The sequence below is a fragment of the Vidua macroura genome, chromosome 8 (assembly GCF_024509145.1).
Source record: "Vidua macroura isolate BioBank_ID:100142 chromosome 8, ASM2450914v1, whole genome shotgun sequence".
In the NCBI taxonomy this organism is placed as follows: domain Eukaryota; kingdom Metazoa; phylum Chordata; class Aves; order Passeriformes; family Viduidae; genus Vidua; species Vidua macroura.
In genome coordinates, this window is record NC_071578.1 from 2,238,776 (window position 1) to 2,258,256 (window position 19,481).

The window sequence follows — 19,481 nt, forward strand, 5'->3', positions numbered from 1 at the left end:
TTTGCTTTCCTCTGAGATTTCAGGGCTAAAGTTTTAGGAATGTCATGATTGGGAAACAGAGTTAAAAAAAAAAAAAAAAAACCCAAACCAAACCAAAAGACCCCTCACCACAGTATATTCCACTTCTCATATTTAACCTTGTGAACTTCAAGGGAAAGTACCAGATTCTGCACCTGGGATGGAGCAACCCAGGATGTATGGACAGACTGGAATTTTCACACTAGAATTAAGTAATTAAAAAAAAAAGTGCATTATAATTCAATAAAAATCTTCTGTGGATATGGGTACAGCACATCCCACATGATAAAAAACAAACAAGCAAAAAATCCAATCTAAATTAAAGAAAGAAAATCATAATATTATATCAGATCTGAGGTTTGGAGTCTTAGGGGTCTTTTCCAACCTGAACAATTCCAAATGCTCTGCTGCAGAAACATCCCCAACTCCTCACACACCACATAAAAAAAGGATTTTAAGTCAGGTCTAAAAACTGCACACAAGTTTGATGCCCAGGCTGAATTTTCTCAGTTTCTGCATTTAAGAAGTCCCCAGCCTTGAAGACTGTAAAAGGTCCTAAAAATTCTGTCTGCAAACCACATCAACCAGAGGATGAACCTTAGAAATGAACTTGTAAGACAGCAGCAATTATATGCTTAAGCATTCTTAAAACCAAAAAACCACACGAGTCCCAAACTGTTTCCAAGTTTAATGACTTCAAAACCTGCACTTTTCAACTCAAATTTATTCTTTAAAAAAAAAAAAAAAAGACTTATTAAAAATTTAGCATAATACTTCTGCTAATACAACTATATTTTTTTAAAAAAAGAATATTTACAGAACCCCAATGAAAAATAAAACTTAAGCACAGGAAAATTTCAGCAGAAAATAGCTTTAGCTGGCAATAACATGGCTTCCTGATTGTTGTACTGATCAACAGGAAAAAGGGGAGAAACACTGATAAGACAAAAAGTAATTTCTGTTTGCAGCTTTGCACAAGCACCCCATGGTTTAGAAACCACCACACGTTGGCAAAGCCACTAAAGAAATATCTACCTTCTACCTGTAGACACATTAAGAAATAAATTTTGTAAAGCAACCATTGAATTGCTAAAAATCTGAGCTTAAAATCAGAGTGCAAATCAATTCACATTAAAAAAAACCCTACAATTGGAATTACTGAATTGATTTAAAAACTGCTTCTGGGACTCTTAAGGCTATTTCCTTGTTCTTGTGCTGGATCTTGTCCTCTTCTCCATCCCTCCAGTGGTCTGAGCTGCCCTTGCATCCTCTTCTCCAAGTTTAGTTTTGTTTCTTCTTCCTCTTTGGAGAGACCCATTTTCATCATTCCCTATTTGCACATGGAAAAATGTCAATTTGTATCATCAATCAAACATTTCCCACAAAATTCCATCTTCACCTACATTGTTTTGAAAGGAAATGTCCCCAATGACAACATTCCAAAGATTACATCTCTGAATTCAACAAACCAGCTACCAACCCCACAATTCTGCACATCCAATATCCTTTAAGTTGGATCCCTGAGGATTTACAGCTATTTCTGAAAGTAGGTTAACATTAATGAGAGCACCAAAACCAATTAGCTGCCATTTTAGCTAAAATTCCTTCCACTGATATGTAAAACTAAAACAGGACCAACACCAAAGTCCTGCAAAAATGAAAACAGAGGAGGTTTTATGGCAGGCAGTTCCTTGCTGTGGCTCTAAAGAGTTGCTGTCATTTCTACTTCAAGGCATTCATTTGATAATATTTTCTAACTGGGGTTTTTCAAGTCAAGCTGAAAATTCCAGGGAATATTTTAGGTGGCAGCAGGGCTGGGGCAGTGACTGTCCCCTGCACTGGGGAGGCACCTCCAGTGCCATGCCCAGTTTGGGTCCCTCAGCCCAGGAGGGATGTGGAGGAGCTGGAGTGTGACCAGGGAAGGGAATGGAGCTGGGAAGGGGCTGGAGCCCCAGGAGCAGCTGAGGGAGCTGGGATCTTGGATCTTTTCCAACCTAAAAGATACCATGATTCTGTGATCCACATCAGCAGCTCCCAGAGCTCTGCACATCTACACAAACTCAGCCAGCCTTAGAGAAGAGAAAGCCAAGCCTTGCCTCACCTGATTTTAATTTTTTGGGTGCCACCTCCTCTGCTGGCAGCTGGCACTTCCTTCTGCGAGAGGTGGGGGCTGCCTGTGGAGCAGGGTCACTCTCCTGGCCTTTTCCAGACTGATTCTCTGCAGAACCAGTGGATGCTCCACTCAAACCCTGAGTTCCCAGAGTGTTGCCATTTTCTGGCAAGTCACTGCTTTTATGGGGAGCAGAAGTAGCTGCCTCCAATGGGACTTCCACCTTCCTCCTATTATTTCTCAGCTGCCTTGCTCTTCCCTGGCATGGATTATTTTCTGGAGATGCATCTTCGCTTCCTTTAAGAATCCTCTTCTGACCTCTGCCTCTGGGCAGGTTGGGTTTTCCCCTGAGAGAAGTGGAAATTGTTTCTTCAGAAGTGGAAGAAGCTGTTTTCTTCCTGCCCACTCTTGATGGATTTTCTTTTGCAGGTGGAGCTACATCCAAAAGTTTACTTTGTTCTTCAGGAATTCTGTCTTTACCATCTTCTGGCAAACCCTGAAGTGAGGTGGGACTAAGAGCCAATGAAGTGGTTGCTTGCCTTGAGCTGCCTTTTACGAGCTCCATATTTTCTTGAGAAGAATTGTCCAAATTCTGCTTAGCTTCCTTATTGTTATTTTTCCTACCACTTTGTTTTGACAGGACCTGGTTTCCCTGAACAGAGCTTTTGGCTTCTATCAAAGGGGCAATTTCCTTCCTCCTGCCTCTTCTCAGTTGACTTTCTTTTCCAGATGGATCACAAGTTTCTAAGGGAACATTCTGCTCTTCTTTGGGAGCTTCTCCATCACCCGCCAGCAACCTGCGTTTCCCTCGAAGAGAGATGGAATTGGTTGTGTGTGATGCCAGAGCAGTTTCTTTCCTTCTGCCCCTTCCTGGTGGCTTCTCCTCTGCACAGGACACTGCTTCCAAAGGCACACTTTGTTCTTCATGAGTACCCTCATCTTTAGTCTCTGACAAGCCACATTTTCTCTGGAGAGGAGTTGAACTTCTTGCCTCTGCTGCCGGATCCATCTTTTGCCATCTGTCCCTTGCTGGTGCATTCGCTTTTGCCTGTAAAGTTTTATTACCCAGAGCTGGATTTTCCTCCTCTCTCTCTGCCATGTTTTTAGCATCACCTTGCAGCAGCCCACGTCTCGTTCTGACAGAAGGAGATCTGGTCTGTGATGCTGCAGCCACCATGCGTCTCCTCCCCCGCCTCGGGGGGTTGTCCTCTGCTGAAGAGGGAGCAGCTTCCAAAGCTGATCCTGGCTCTTGTACAACAGCCTCATCTTTCCTGTGATCTGCACTTAATGCTTGTTTTTCCATAAAGGCAGGACTGGCTTTTTCTGGGATGGAGTCAAGTTGCTTTCTCCTGCCCCTCCTTGCCTGTGAAGGAGGATTTTCGGAATTCTCATGTTGATTATCTTTGTCAGCCACCCCTTCATCACCCTCAGGTAAACTTTTTCCTTCCATTGCTTTGGAACTGCCTTCTTCAAGATGAAAATTAACTTTTTTACATCTTCCTCTTGTACGCACCACTGCATTTCTCTGTGCTGGACTCCCCTGCAGGACTTCAGTTTGCTTTGTTTTGAGTATTCCCCGTTCATTTCTTGTGCTCCTTTGACTGCCCTGAGCAGGCCTGGCACTGTCTGCAGCAGGGACTGATGTGGCACCTGGGCTGGGCTGCTCCTTCCTGGCTTGGGCTGCATTGACACAAACAGAGCCCACGGAATCCTGGAGAGAAGATACATCCACTTCTGTTTCTGATTTAAATTTGGGAGTAATTGGTTTTAGGCTATTCACATTTTCAGCAAATTCATCAGCTTTTTGCTCCAAAGAGTCTTTTTTGCCTCTCCTGTTTCTGGCCCTGTTTGCTTCCATGTTCTGAGCACTGACTGGCATTTTGTTTGTCTCTGCAGAAGGTGACTCTGCCTTTAATCTTCGAGCTGCCTCTATTGTATTTTCCTGAGCATTTTCTGTTTCACATCCCTGTGATCCTTTAATCTCATTTTTCACATGGGATTGTGTTTCAGCATCAGTTTCAGTTGATGTTTCCTCAGTTTTCTGAATGTTTTGTGGATTTTCAAGTGCGACCCCACGAGTGTCTGCTTTTATTTCAGCTGAGTGCTTTCTGTTTCTAGTACTTCTAAAAGACTCAACTCTTCTCTCTGTTGCTTTTAGTTCAAGTTTAGTGCCATTTTCAGATTCTTGTGCTGTGACAGCCTCAGGAGCTTTGTCACAAGCCTCTTCCTGTCTTTGTGAAACCTTTGGGGATGGGTCTTTCCGAAGCTTTCTGGTTGTTCCATGAAGGCCTCCTGGAGAAGCTGCTTTACCTGGGTCATTCCTTGCTCGTCTCCTTTTTGGTGGAATCACTGGTTCTGTGTTCTCCACTCCTCTGCGCCTCCTCCTAGGTGACAGGAGCACTTCTTCACTGTCCTCTATCCCACTGTCAATAGCTTTGCTATCAGGATCATTAAAATCTGTTTGCAGCTGACAAATTTCACTCTGAATGTTTCCAGGTCCTGTCTTTGTGCCTGGACCATCTTCAGTTTCATTGATGCCACAGTCCTGCAAACTCTGTTTGGTATCTGCAGGTGCTTTTTGTAGCACTGAGGAATCTTCCACACAAGACTCCAGATTTTCATTTGGATGTTTTAACTCCTTCAGCTCTTTCCTTTTACCTCTCCCTGATCTCTGAGCAGCTCCAGGTGGTTCCACAGATGAAACAATGTCAAGCCCTTCTTGATCAGGGCACTTTGGAACAACTTGCATGCAACGCTTTGTCCTCCTTCCTCTTCCCTTGTTTTCAGGTGTGATCACTCCCATCTCGTCTTGGGTGTCAGGACTCTGCAACTCCTTTAAACTCACATCATTTTCACTTGGCTTTGCTGCAGCAGGAGGTACAGCCCTCCTGGGTCTGCCCCTTCTGGGTTTCTGGGTAGGCTGCTCTTCACCAGTTGAGTGCTTCTGTTGAGAATCTTCCCCTTGAGAAACTTTTCCTCTCTTTTCTAGAACAGGAAAAAGAGCACAAACAAAAATTAGACATTCCTGTGCCTGATCAAAGTATCTGTGTATTTCCATTTTCCTCACAGAGGCATCTTGTTCGAGCAAATAATACACTAAATAAAGAAATATTTAACCAATTCCTAGATTAAAGGCCGGGCTTCTGATTGAAGTTGTTTATTTAATTTATTTGAATAGGTCAAAGGGAAAAAATTATCTTAGTTCACAAAATAGCTGGGCTTACTGAGAGAGGCTTAAGCAAGATTTGAACGTCATGGTAACATTTATGATTTTATATATTCATTATTCCTCTAAGCAAAATATTTGTGCTTACCATGTTTATGACTGGAATTAGAACCAATTTCTCCCTGAGAATCCATAACATTTACTGATCTGACCTAAAGGAATAAAAAGTAACCAATAAATGCATGTCAGACAGGACAAGAACTTATGGAGCCAACCAATACCAGATGAACGTACAGCAATATTTATAAAAATGCTTGTCAAACCCTTTGCTTTACAAATTAAATCTATTAGTCTTATAAATGCATCCATTGATCTGACATAAACTCACAAACATAGCAAATTCAATTCCTGCCATCTAAAGTGAAAGACAACATCGTGGAGAGGTTGAGAAGTGCCTAAAGGAGCGCTCAAAGGGAATTTGGGGTATTGAAGGGAAATTGAGGATTCTCTAGTGCTTTATTGTAGTTCTAAGCACTAAGCCCAGGGATATTCAGCATTTTATCTATGGAATATGAGAATCACAATATTTTTTTCAGAAAATTATACTGGCAGTGATTGCCAGCACATCTCCACTGAAGATCAAGGTTCTTCTCACAATAAAAAGCAGCACCAGAACAAACCAGGCTGGGGACAGACATCAGCAAGCCTGACCCACTGACAGGAGGACTTCACTTCTCCTAACTGTAATGGTCAGTGTGGAAAGGTGAATGAGATGCTGGGAATGTCACTTTAATACTAAGCGTATCACTTTTATATTAAACCTGTTTTTAATGATACTTAAACAACCTTAAAACACTCATTTGTGATAGGTCCTTTCAAATAAACACATTTTAACACACACAAATGCAGCTGTCCCTAAAAAATGTTGCAAGATACCAAATGTCATACTAGGAAGTCTAAATTCATTTCAACCACAGATTTCAAAGTCTAAAAACATCCTTTCCAAAAGTTGAAGTATTTTACCTTCATTTCCTCCGGGGTACCAAACATCTCAGTCACTCCAGTATAGTCCACCTCAGAATCAGAAGATTTCTGCCTGGGTTCTGCCATGAGCCTTTGCAGCCCCACAAAATCCTCAACTGGCTGATATTTCTCTTTAGGAGACTTCATCAATCTGCTAATTCCAAACATGTTTTCTACGGGCTCCGCTTTTTCCTTTGGCGTCTGGAAAATGCGGCGGATCCCAACCATGTCTTCCACGGGTTGGGATTTCAGCTTTGGGGTTTTCTTGGCTGAAGTCACGCCTGCCACAGTTTTTACAGCTTCCCTGCTCTCTACTGGAGTCTCCAGCAACCTTTTCAAGGCAATTTCATCTGTCAGTGGTTCCACCTCTTGCTGTGGGGTCCTCAGGAGCTGCTTAATGCCTGACAGGTCCTCCACTGACTCTGGCTTCTGCCGTGGGGTCCTCATGAGGTGCTTGATTCCTGACAAAGCCTCTACAGGCTCCAACTTCTGCTTCGGGGTCTTCAAGAGCTGTTTGATGCCTGAGAGAACCTCTACAGGCTCCAACTTCTTCTTCGGGGTCTTCAAGAGCTCTTTGATGCCTGACAATACCTCTACAGGCTCCAACTTCTGATCTGGGGTCTTCATGAGCTCTTTGATGCCTGAGAGAACCTCTACAGGCTCCAACTTCTGCTTTGGGGTCTTCATGAGCTCTTTGATGCCTGACAAAACCTCTACAGGCTCCAACTTCTGCTCTGGGGTCTTCAAGAGCTGTTTGATGCCTGACAAAACCTCTACAGGCTCCAACTTCTGCTTTGGGGTCTTCAAGAGCTGTTTGATGCCTGACAAAACCTCTACAGGCTCCAACTTCTGATCTGGGGTCTTCATGAGCTGTTTGATGCCTGACAAAACCTCTACAGGCTCCAACTTCTGCTTCGGGGTCTTCATGAGCTCTTTGATGCCTGACAAAACCTCTACAGGCTCCAACTTCTGATCTGGGGTCTTCATGAGCTCTTTGATGCCTGACAAAACCTCTACAGGCTCCAACTTCTGATCTGGGGTCTTCATGAGCTCTTTGATGCCTGACAAAACCTCTACAGGCTCCAACTTCTGCTTCGGGGTCTTCAAGAGCTGTTTGATGCCTGACAAAACCTCTACAGGCTCCAACTTCTGCTTCGGGGTCTTCATGAGCTCTTTGATGCCTGACAAAACCTCTGCAGGCTCCAACTTCTGCTTTGGGGTCTTCATGAGTCTCTTGATACCTGACAAAACCTCTCCTGGCTCTGACCTTTGCTCAGGGGTCCTTAAAATCTTCCTTTTGCTTGACATGACCTCAAGTGGCGCCAACTTGTGCTTTGGAGTCCTCCTTTTACTTCCTGATTTCAGAGATGAAAACAAAACCTCTCCTGGTTGTGACCTTTGATCAGGGGACCTTAAAATCTTCCGTTTGCTTGACATTACCTCAGCTGGCTCCGACTTGTGCTTTGGAGTCCTCCTTTTACTTCCTGATTTCACCAGAGATGCTGGTTTTTCTGGAATTATTGCCAAACTATCCACAGTATCTTTGTGCACAGCTTTTCTTTTTTCAGGAGTTTTTGTGGCTATTTCATCAAACATAGATGGAGATGACTCCTCTCTCAGAAGGTGGAATATGCCTGGACTCTCTTGCTTCTGCTCTGAAGCATCTGAATTATTTAATGGTGACACCATCATCTCTCCTGAAAAAAGCAGTAGACTTATGTCATTTGGAAAATAAATTAAGCAGAAAATTCAAGCATTTTAATTGCTGCATAATAAAAAAAAATCCAAATATACCCTTATAGAAATTAAAATCCAAACATGTACATCAGGCACTCAGCGTCTGAAACAACTCATCAGCAGCTTGAAGTTCCATACCAAATAGAATGAATAATAAAATATCCTACTCAGAAATTAACTGGAACTACATTTTCTTTTAATACCTGATAAATCTCAATGGTTCCTTTCATGGGTTGCTGGATGCTTCACCTCAGTTAAGTCTGCCTGCGCTGCAACTGCTGCTAATGCATAATATATCTAAATATTCTTTTTTTAAAATACCAAACCTACCAGATTCCTCAGGAGTGTGCAAGTCAGAAATGTCCCCTGCAGCCCATGGTGGTGTAACATCAGCATTCTGAGCAGCAGCCAAAGGGAATATTCTTCCTCCTTGATTTTCTGGAGTTTGGAACATTTCAGGCACTCCTAGAAAAGATATTTGGGGAAATGAGCAGGTGTTTTGACAAAAGAACTGCACAGTGGACAGATGAAGCAACAGGCTTTGAAATCTCACCTGTGAAACTTTCATCCATATCCATGTTTAGCTTCAGCTTGGGATTTTTTACCACTTTAGGGATGTGTCCAGCTGACCTGACTGTGGTGGAATAAGCTCTACCTACAACTAAGGTAGCAGGTGATTCTGCATGACCTGTGCTGAACTGACCTTTTATTTTCTTCTCTGGAGTCTGCAGAGGAAAAAAGAAAAATGTTATTAAACAAAGATTCATGTGGAAGAGGTGGCCAAGCTCCTTCCATAATTTATCATCAGTCATGGTTTTCTGGGAGGCTCCTGAAGGCTGGAGGATGTCCAGTGCCAGCGAGGGTTAGAAGGTCTAGCCAGCCTGAGTTTAGGAAAGGCAGGTCCTGCCTGATTTTTAGGACCAGAGGTTGGATTCCATGATCTTATTTTTCCAACCTTAAAAATTCTGTGATTCCTTTTGTACAAACCTCCATTTCCCACATGCTGTGGGAGACAGAAACTCTCATTTTAAATCACAACAAGAGCTCAGCTTCTCGATCAAAATCCATCCAAGCTGCTTGGTTGTCATGCAAGAAAATAAAACAAAGAAATACAAAAAAGGAAAGGATACCTTTGGTGGGTGATTTATCCTCTTCAGGGCCCTTCCTTTACGGACACTTTTTTTAGCAGCCTTTGGATGTGGTCTTGCAACCCCCAATTTTACCACTTCTGCCCAAGATTTTGCAACTAGAAGAAAATAAGAAAGAACCAATTTAGCTCTCAGCTGTGTAAATGGAAGTCCACAATTATTTCTTTATGATTCCAATACATTTTCTGCAGTCTGGCAGAGGAAAGTGGTTGTTATTATCTGGTAACACCTGAAGTATTCTCTGAAATATTCTCAACTTGAAAACCTCATTTCAGCTGAAGTTTAAGAAGACTCCAAGTACCCAGTGTGGCTTTCCACACCAGAACAATGAGCTTCACACAGTGTCAGACACAGCTCAGATCCTACAACTGAACACTGACCCAACTCCTTCCTCTCTCTTTTGGAAGGAACTCATTTTTCCCAAAAGAAATTTGCCATGAGCCTTTCAGCCTTGATCATTACAGATGAGCTTTACTCTGGTGAGATTTAACAACAGAAGAGAAATTGTTTCTAAGTTAAGTTTCTTTCACCATCTTCCTGAGGAATTTCAGTTTTTTATCCTGAATTTAGAACTACACAGACTTCCCATAATTTTTCTTGTACCACCTTCTCCTTGTGACACACTCCCAAAATTCCCAAAGCAAGGTTACCTTCAGCACAGCATCATTCTGTACACAGCAGTGGGAGCAGGGAATTACAGCTGTGGAATAAATGAAGCTGGAAGTTGTAGGACACCTGCCTTGTTTACTTCAGGAAAAAAAGCCATCAGAACACAGGGATCATATAAAAGAAATGACTTCTTAAAACAGAGATAAAAAGGGGAATGCTGCTCCTTTTCCCTCCAAGAAAAGGATGTTGTTATTCTCTTGTCAGAATTGCTATGTCAGTCTGTAAATAAAAACAACTTTGAAAAGCTGACATTGCCAGGGTGTGCAGGATGCAGAGAAAAATGTCAAGCATATCTGAAAAAAGCACTGGAAACAGTTTTATTTTCTATCTGAAATTTTTAAGAGCTGTGATGTTCTTTCCAGATTACAGAAGGAATTGATGCAGTGATATTAAAAAGCACATCACAAAGAGGTGGTGAGAAACGGAATGCCACTGATATTTGTCAAGAGCTCTGCTGCCATTAAAATGGACAGAATAATAAAGTCATAAAAAATCCTGGGTGAATGGGGAATTTGACTTTGTCAAACTGATTTAACTGATGACAACAGGTGACAAATACACCCTGCTTCAAAGTTTATTCAAAAGCCAAAACCTGAAAAACCAAAACTCCCCTATTACAGTTTCCAATTCTGTCCAAACGGTTTCAAATCAGTGCTCAACACTGAAGATTTTGAAGATTTGAAAGTAACACCCAGTTATGATCCTATTTTTTACTTCTGTCAGTTATATAACACTTTGAGTAGTTAAATACAGCCCAATTCTGGACAAAGTTTGCGAGCCTGGTATAAAAAGAAGGCACAAAATAACCAAAGTGAAGCTCCATTGCTATAAAGTGTTAAGTTTTTCAAAACAAAACTGTTGTGAAAAGCATGGTTTAGTTTAACATTACTTGACAGGTTTTAAAGATCATGACTCCAACCTTGCAAAGAGAATGTTAATTTTACCATTTTAAAACATCTGAATATTAGTATTTGTCTTTAATTAAGTTTATAGATGCTTTAACAAATTTGCGGTATGAATGAAAAAATGCAACACTCTGCACTTCCAATAAGGCCAGCAGATTTCAGAAGCTTCATCAATTATTTGGTGGCCTCTGCATAACAAAACAAGCATTTTCCAGTGTTGTTCCTGTATTTTAAAGCATGAAAGTATTAAAAATTAATTAAGTATTAAAATTAAGCATGAGTATTAAAAATTAACTGTTGAAACCAACCTAATAAATTGGCACTGGAGGCGCCACTTCTCCTCTTGGCACTGATAACAGCCACAGCCCCACCTCTGCTCTTCATGGCAGAGCCCTTCAAAGCCAGCTGGGCACCTCTGGCCGACTTGGCAGGTGGCCCTGCCACCAAGGCTTTGGCATCTTGGGCAGCAGGAGCAGATTTTGGGGTTTTCCCTTGGACACCACTCTTCCCCTCCGGATCCATGTCTTCTGTGCCAGCATCCTTCACCTCTGCAATTGGGAATGGTGTGGGGGGCTGGGAGATGGAGAAACGCCCTTTCTTGAAGGGGGCTGGAGAGCCTGAAGGGATTTGGGGTGTTGAGACAGGGGATGAGGCACCTGGGGGCTGCTGAGCTGGGGAGTTTTTGGGTGATCTTTTTTCTTCCTAGTAAAAAAAAAAATACACATTAGTGAATGGAGGATTTTTCCTTCTTTTTAATGAAGTCATCTGTCCAGGCAAACCCTGCCTGAGATGTGGATTTTAGTTTTTCAGGAATGATACAGGAAATGACTCCTAAACTGTTGATCAAGTCTGGGCTAAGTTTGGCTGGAGGGTTTACCTTACTGTTGATCCTCACACCTTCCCATCCTTACCCTTCATCCATCCCCAGCCACCAATTAAATCATTTTATGTCAATTACACTTTGAGATTGATTGATTTTAAATTTTGAGCCTGATTTTTCCTTGTGTGTTTTACCCATCCAGTAAGTAGCAGTGACCTTGCCAATGAACTTGGTTGTACTTTCACTTTGTAATAAATCTGGTTTTGCTGATGATTCTTTGAGCATCCCCAAACACTCATGAGTGACCCCAGCATGCATCACACAAAGATTACTACGAATTTTGAACTAATAAATAATAATAATAGAATTTATAAATTCTGATCACAGTAATGGACTCGGCAACTTGGTTACTCTTTAACATTTACCTGATCTTTCAAGTGCTTCAAGCCCTGAGCCTTTTTGAGCACAGCCCGAAGAGAATTTCCATGGGGCAAACTCCGCCTGGCAGGGAGAGCTCCTCTTTTCAGGGGAGAGTTGGGAGGCAAACTTTTATCAAAGAGTTCTGGACTCAGATGACCACCAAAGGACACTCTCTTTCTTTTGCCCAAAGTCTGAGAGAGCGTTTCACCACTTTTCCTCTTCTGAGACATTCTTTTTGTCTTGCCTGAAAAGAACAATTGAAATGATTTTTAGATATCCAAGAATCCAAGGCAGCATTTTAACCTTTCCTTGTGCATTTCAAAGTTGGAAACAAACCCAGAGAAATTTACCTTAAAGGGAAATAGATTAAATCCAGGATATTTTATATGTATTGCGCATTGTTAAGGTCAAATGTAACTCCATGATAAATATTTAACAATTAGTGTCAGTAATTGGTTCCACATTTTACACAAGAAGGAGAATTCTTAGGAAAGTGCTACAGAATTTCTCTTAATACAAAAAACAAGGCAGGGAATCCAGTGTATTTACCTGAGTCTTCTCCATGCAAGAGGCCAAAAGTTGTGGTTTCTGAGGCAGGCTCAGTGTCTCTCAGCTCAGCAGCACTTTCAGATCTTCTCTTGGCTGATGGTCTCCGAGGTCTTGTAGCACTGGCATCTTCCAAGCCCTGGTTTTGGGAACACCTGTCCAGGGCCAGCTCTGCTGGAGTTCCACTGGCTTTTCTGCCCGATTCGTGCTGTTCCTGAGCAGTGTTTGTCTCCAGGGCTGTTTCAGCCAGCACTCCAGAGCTCCTTGGCCTTCCCCTTCTCCTTCCAGGTGTCTGACCAGCAGGAGATGCCAACACCCCTTCTGTAGCCAATGCCTCTGAATTGGCATTTTTGTCCAGGAATTCTTTACTTTCCCTGCTGCTTCTTCGGGGACTCTTGGAATTAGAGAGAGAGGCAGGGGTTTCACAATGTCCCACCTTCGAATTATCCAGGTTTGCCTGATCCCAGATTTCTTTCAGCACTTCTTGGACAGGTTTTCCTGGTGTTTGTTGTTTGCTGTTTCGTCTTTGCCTGAAGCATTTCTCTTCTGGCAAAGGCAGTTGTGTGTTATCAATTCTGCACTCTGGATCTTCCCTTGGAGCTCCAGCTGGGGTTTCTGGAAGTGACTTCAGTTTCGACGACCCACGCCGTGGGGTCCTTGCAGTGTCAGGATTTCCAGGATTCATTGCAGTGGTTTCTTTGGGAGGTGACACAAAAAGAGCCCGAGGACTCTTCCTCCTGGGCGTTGGTGTGCTCAGCACACACGGACCTCCTCCAGAAGCACTGCATCTTCTGGGGATGCACACTGCCCCTTGAACCGGACACTCAAACCTTTCTATGGAGCACTGCTCCAGCAAACCCAGAGCGTTCCTGTGGTTCTCCTTGCTGGGTGTGGGTGTAACTGCAGCACCTCTGGATCTGCCTGGTGTCCTTAATTCCTTGGGATCCCGCAATGGACTCTGACTGGTATCTCCTGACACCTCCTTTGAAACGGGAGCTCGAGGACTCCTGGTAAAACTCCTCCTGGGAGTTCTTCCCCCAGCTGACAGCTGGTTAATCCCTAGGCTGTTTTCTTCTTCTCTTCTCACAATTATACATTTCTCAATATTTTCCATCCTGCCTGTTTCCTTTCCTTTAGCCAGGCTGCCCAGATCAAAAAGACAACTCAGGGATGAAATGGGAGCACGTGGTTCTGGCAGAACACTCCCAGGGTCTCCTTTTGCAGCTTGCTGAGAGGCACTTCTCCTGTGCAGACGTTTTTCCACTTTCAGCTCATTTTTCACACTTTCATAGAGTTTACTAAAGGGAGACATTTCGTTTTGCTTTTTAAGAACATGAATTCTCTGTGAAGATTTGGGTGTTTGGAGTTTGACAGGGAAAGATTCAGGAAGATTTTCCTCTAGAGTTTTTTTATTTTCATTGGCATTTTTTTCTTCGCATTCAGCATTATCTACAAAGAAAGCAAAGCAAAACAAAAATAGTCACTGAGTTACTTCAAAATTGCAGAACTACAAATAAAAATTCCATAAATACAGATTAAAAATTCCTTATTTTCCCTCCCAAGGGGGAAGATCCTGGTCAGCAAAGATCTTTCTGGTCAACCAGGACCTACTGAAAGGAACACTTGAAAGCAGCTGGGCTTTTTGCATTGGAACAAAAATCAGTCAGAAATGATAATAAAGAGCCTTCTCTGAAAATCAATAGGATGGGAAGGTGAAGTCCTGGCATTTAACCAGTCTATGGGTTATAATTACCCAGAATTAGCAGTTCTGAATTGCTCTGGTTCTACAGGAAACAGATCCTGTAAACAATTATTTCAATATATACCATGTACCTCTGAGATTACACTTGTTTCAATTTTTCATTAGGAAAGAATGCGTGAGATAATGCAATATTTGCTTAAAAAAGGTGTAGCTGTAGGTCAGCAGAGCAGCTCAAGTTAAATTTTAATGTCTAAGCTGAATTCACAGCATTCAAACATGATGAGATAATCACTGACACAGCAAGACACACTCAGATTGGAAAGTCTTGAAATGCCTTTTTCCTCTTTTAACTTTGCTACAATTCTAATGCCAATAATAAATGCAGTTAAGGGGACAAAAGCACACAAAGCCCTCATAAAACAGGCACTAACCTGAAGCATCAAGACTTTTGGCTCCTGGAGTTTGTTTGTGTAATAATTCCACTCCTGCCACCTGCTGAACATGAAGAACCTGTAAATTTGTACAACATTACAGCAGAGCAGCAAATATTTTATACTTCAGCTTTCAATTCTACATTGAAAAAACCCTACTTATAAGAGAATATGCACTGTCCCTAAACAAGCTTTAAGGTATTCAAATTAAATCCTTGAACTTTTCAGTATTTAACATTGGCCAATACATTTGAGGCCCTAGAGAGGAGAAGTTTATCTTGTTGCATTATTTAAATTCTGAGCTGGCAAAGCAGCTGTAAAATAAGAAAGAAAACACTTGAACCTGACCTTCTTACCAAACCTAGTGGAAGATTTATAGCTCTGTCTTAGTAACATCATGAATTATTAATTATCTATTACCAAAAAGTGACAAATTTTTGACTAAAATTTAGACTAAAAATAACTAAGTTTTTAGAAGTATTTATCTGAAAGTGTTTATTTGTATTTTCAGACAAAAAGGCACTTTAGGGCTGAAAAGTTACTTTTAATAAGAAAAGTATAATTTCTTTTAATAAGAAAACAGAGCAACATGTCACTAGTACCAATATATTTGTGAATTAAAAAACCACAGCCACAAAATTACCTGCAGAGTTTCATCTTTTGGAGATCTGGAATGCCTCTTTTTCGGTGTTGATTGCAGAGGATATTCAAACCTGAAAAAAATATTTTAAAATACCATTTTTTTGTCCAATAATTGATGACTCAATTCTGATTATTAAGAGGAATGACCTAGGAATAACTGTCCTCTCCCAACAATGCACACAACTCCATTTGAAAGGCTTTAGCAACTTAAAACCACTTTAAATTTCCCCCTAAAATTGACAGCTCTTGAAACAAAATCAGAATGATCTCTCTAAGCAATTCTATTTTTATTGATTTAGCTTAATGTCATATAAGCGATAAAAAGATAACTTTAAGCAATCTTGCCTTCTGATGAGGTCCTGTAAGACTCTGTAGAGAAAGATGAACTAAACTTCATTAATTTCCAGTCTGGAATCAAATAATTCAAGGGCTTGGCCCTGGCACTCACCTGAAAGAACGATCGATAATGGTTAACACATCTCCGTGCTTCAGGGGAACAGGCTGCTCAAAGCAAGCCCCGTTCAGCTGCGTGGGGTTCACTGAGCTTAAATTAGTCAGGACTGCCTAAAAATCAAACAAAAACGTCAGTGACCTGCTGAGATGCAGGCAGGCAATGCACAGCTCAGTGAAACATCAGGGTCTCACCTCCTTGTTCTCGTTGATCTCGATTTTGCAGTGCTCGTTGGACACCCAGGGCAGCCGCATGCGGATGTCACATTCTGTTTTCCTGGGGGCAAAACACAGGTTCAGTTTCACACAGAACCCTGGGACAATTAGGGCATTTCCCAAACTTCTAGTTACTAACGGTACAGCGGCATGATGGCTCTAATTTGAAGAAAATTTACGACCTAAGTCTTTTTAAATTGGCAAAAAATAGCAGCTCACACTTGCCCCACAGCACATTCGTCACACTCATCCAGCATCAGAAAAACAGGGAAACACCCAAACTGTGAAAAAAGCAGATCAAAACAAGCTGAGACATGGCTACAGCACAGCTGGTCCTATGGGATTCACTTGCTTCCAGTTTCCTGAGATTTGTGGAATTTTTTTAGACAAGATCAGCTGTTAAAGTCATTCTCAGGCTTACATTTCTGATCTGAGACTGCAAACAGGTAACTGGACCCCTGGTCTCACCTGCAGAACCACTTCTACCTTCTCAAAAGTTATTAGTGAGTTCAAACATGTTTATAAATGTACAGACTTTTCCTTTCTATCATTTTCTTAAGCTAATCTCTACTGCTTTTAACTTGCTGTTGGTCTTATCACTTTTAATCCCTTCCCCTGATTTCCTGTGGCCAGAAACTTAAAATCAATCAACCAAGAAAAGTAGTCCTGGCAAGGAAAGGACAAAAAGCAGCAATAAAATAAAGTTCAACTTTCTACTCTTACATTTACCTTAGTCCAGTACCACCTTCCCTCCTCTGTACACCATTCCTAAATACACATTAATTTTTGTAAAAAAGCATTAAAAGACACGACCTGCAGGAAAACACTCATTATTTCAATGTATGCAAACAAATTCTCACCTTCCAAATAAACAAGAATTTGAGGTAAGTGGAAAAACAATTCCATCAGTCCCATTCCTTTTAATGACAACGATTGTCCCGTAGCGTGGCATCTTCGAATGTAAGAAACCTTACCTAAAAAACACCCAGATTAATCATTCTAATTATGATTTACACGTTTATGAGAGTAAATGGATGTAAATTTTTATGCTTTATTTTGTTCCAGAGATGAGATATTTTCCAATGGACAGCAGAAGAATCTCGGCGCTGTTTGTATGTGTTTCTCCATGTAAAAAAGTGGGATTGTGTTTATATGAATTGCCACACTAATTTTGGTATTCAGGAAGTTTTTGTTACCCATCATGACGTTATAAAGGCTCGGGAGCAGCAGAGATTTTGTCCCATAAACAACTTAAAAACTCACTCCTCTTCACCTAAATCTAAATCTTGCCCAAATTCTCAGATCTGAGTTTAAAACAGAGACCTGACTGTAGCTATATCCTCCTGGAAAAGGGGGGGAGAGTGGCATCAGCTGCCGGGAGCGGCTGGGACGGGGCTGGAAGCTGGGCAAGCCCCCGAGCTCCGTCGCGATCGTGCCCAGAGCACCAGGAGGAGGAACAGCACTGAAGGGGCATAAAAACCCCAAACCCAGAGCGCAAAAAGATACCCTTTCATAGCTTTTCATATAACGCATTAGTTCATGTATAAATACGATTGCCACGAGCGATCCTCAGCGAAGCATCTTTATTAACACTCTATTTGAAAGCAGCAAGGCAATTAAATGCAGTTAAGAGAGGCCCTCACGGATTTCTTTGGGTGGGTTTCATGCGATAAAACACTTGTTGACAACAAGACACAACCTGGAGGGGAGCCCGGCAGTCCCTCAGAGTTTAGGGCACGCAAACACTCGGCGTCCTGCACCGAGAGCGCCCAGCCCACGGCAGCCACCAGCTCCCACAAGCCAAAAAAAAAAAAAAAAAAAAACCCACAAGAGCTGCAGAAGCAGAAATTTATAAGCCCGGCCTTCAGGCGGTCACAGCCACCGGCGGGGACAGGACAGGGGGAGAAGGAGGCAACAGCCACTACGGCAGGGGCTAGAGCCACATTGCGGCCACCGAAGCGCGGTGTCAGGCAGCCCAAATCCTCCCGGCGGCACACGGCACCCCAAAGCCGCGTCCCCCCGGCCCTACTCCCCTCCCCGCTGGCCCACCCGTACCTGGGTCTGCCGGAGCGCTGGCGGCCGCTGAGGGGCCCCGTGTGGCGGCGTCCGACGCGGCCCCGCCGCGCTCCCGGCACGGCGCGACGCCGACTGAGCCCTTCCCGCGCGCGCGCGCCGGCCCCCGAGCCCTCGCACTGCGCCCCCCACCTTCCGCCCCGGTGTATCTCTCCGCCAGGCACCACAACGGAGCCCCCGGGAACCGCGCAGACGGACGGACCGGGAGGCGCCGCCACCGCCCGCGCCTGCCGGCAGCAGCCGCGCGGCCGGACAGCACCGAGCCCGCGGGGCCGCGACAGGCGGCACGGGGCAGAGGGACTCTTTTAGCTTTACCCCGGGGCCGCACCGGCGGAAGCAGAAACGAACGCAGCGCGCTGACCGTTGAGAATTCGAAAAGGAGCGCGGCGGCCTCTGATTGGCGGAGGGGGCGGCGCGCGACGCGCAGCGGAGCCAATGGGGAGCGGCGAGGGCGGTTTGAGTCCAAACGGAGGCGCCGCCCCGCGGAGCCGCTCGCGCCTCAGGCGCTGCCCGGGAGCCGCGGCGGGAGCGGCCGGTCCCTCACGGCGGGACACGGAGCTGTCAGCGCAGCCCTGCTTGTACCGGGCCTGGAGCTGTACCTGTCAGCGCAGCCCTGCTTGTACCGGGCCTGGAGCTGTACCTGTCAGCGCAGCCCTGCTTGTACCGGGCCTGGAGCTGTACCTGTCACCGCAGCCCTGCTTGTACCTGGGCCTGGAGCTGTTCCTGTGCCTGGCTCTGTACCTGTCACTGCACCTGTGCTTGTACCTGGGCCTGAAGCTGTATCTGTGCCCTGTCCTCAACCTGTGCTTGTACCTGTGCCCAAACCTGTGCTTGTACCTGTGGCCCATCCTGAACCTGTGCTTGTACCTGTGCCTGGAGCTGTACCTGAACCTGTATCTGTGCCCCAACCTGAACATTTTCCTGAACCTGTAGCAGTGACCAAGCCTGTGCTTGTACCTCTGCTTGTATCCGTACATGAACTTCTACCTGTACCTGAATTTGAACCTGTATCTGAATCTGAGCCTGTAGCTGTTCATGAACCAGTACATGAACCTGTGCTGTACCTGTGCCTCAATCTGTACATGAACCTGTACCTACACCTGTACCCAGATCTGTACCCATAACAGTACCTGTGCTCATACCTGGATCTGAACCTGAACCTTTGTCCATACCTGAAACTGTACCTGAATCTGTATCTGAACCTGTACCAGAACCTAAACCTGTACCTGAACCTTTGTCCATACCTGGACCTTTATCTAGATCTGTATCTGAACCTAAACCTGAACCTAAACCTGTACCTGAACCTTTGTCCATACCTGGACCTTTATCTAGATCTGTATCTGAACCTAAACCTGTTCCCAAACCTGAACCTAAACCTGAACCTTTGTCCATACCTGTACCTGAA

General features: G+C 43.6%; 1 protein-coding gene across 1 annotated transcript; it reads right to left on the reverse strand.

The window, feature by feature from the left end:
- Window positions 1-691: 691 nt before the first annotated feature.
- MKI67 (marker of proliferation Ki-67) lies at window positions 692-18,136 on the reverse strand. The gene is made up of 15 exons (XM_053984151.1): window positions 18,059-18,136; window positions 15,983-16,064; window positions 15,786-15,901; window positions 15,339-15,408; window positions 14,696-14,774; window positions 12,566-14,011; window positions 12,022-12,260; window positions 11,085-11,478; window positions 9,185-9,300; window positions 8,608-8,779; window positions 8,385-8,519; window positions 6,318-8,014; window positions 5,443-5,506; window positions 2,120-5,113; window positions 692-1,348 (listed from the first exon to the last, which is right to left on the reverse strand). Exons 2-15 carry the CDS (start codon window positions 16,040-16,042, stop codon window positions 1,215-1,217), a joined length of 7,716 nt encoding a protein of 2,571 aa, XP_053840126.1. The 5' UTR covers window positions 16,043-16,064; window positions 18,059-18,136; the 3' UTR covers window positions 692-1,214.
- Window positions 18,137-19,481: the final 1,345 nt, after the last annotated feature.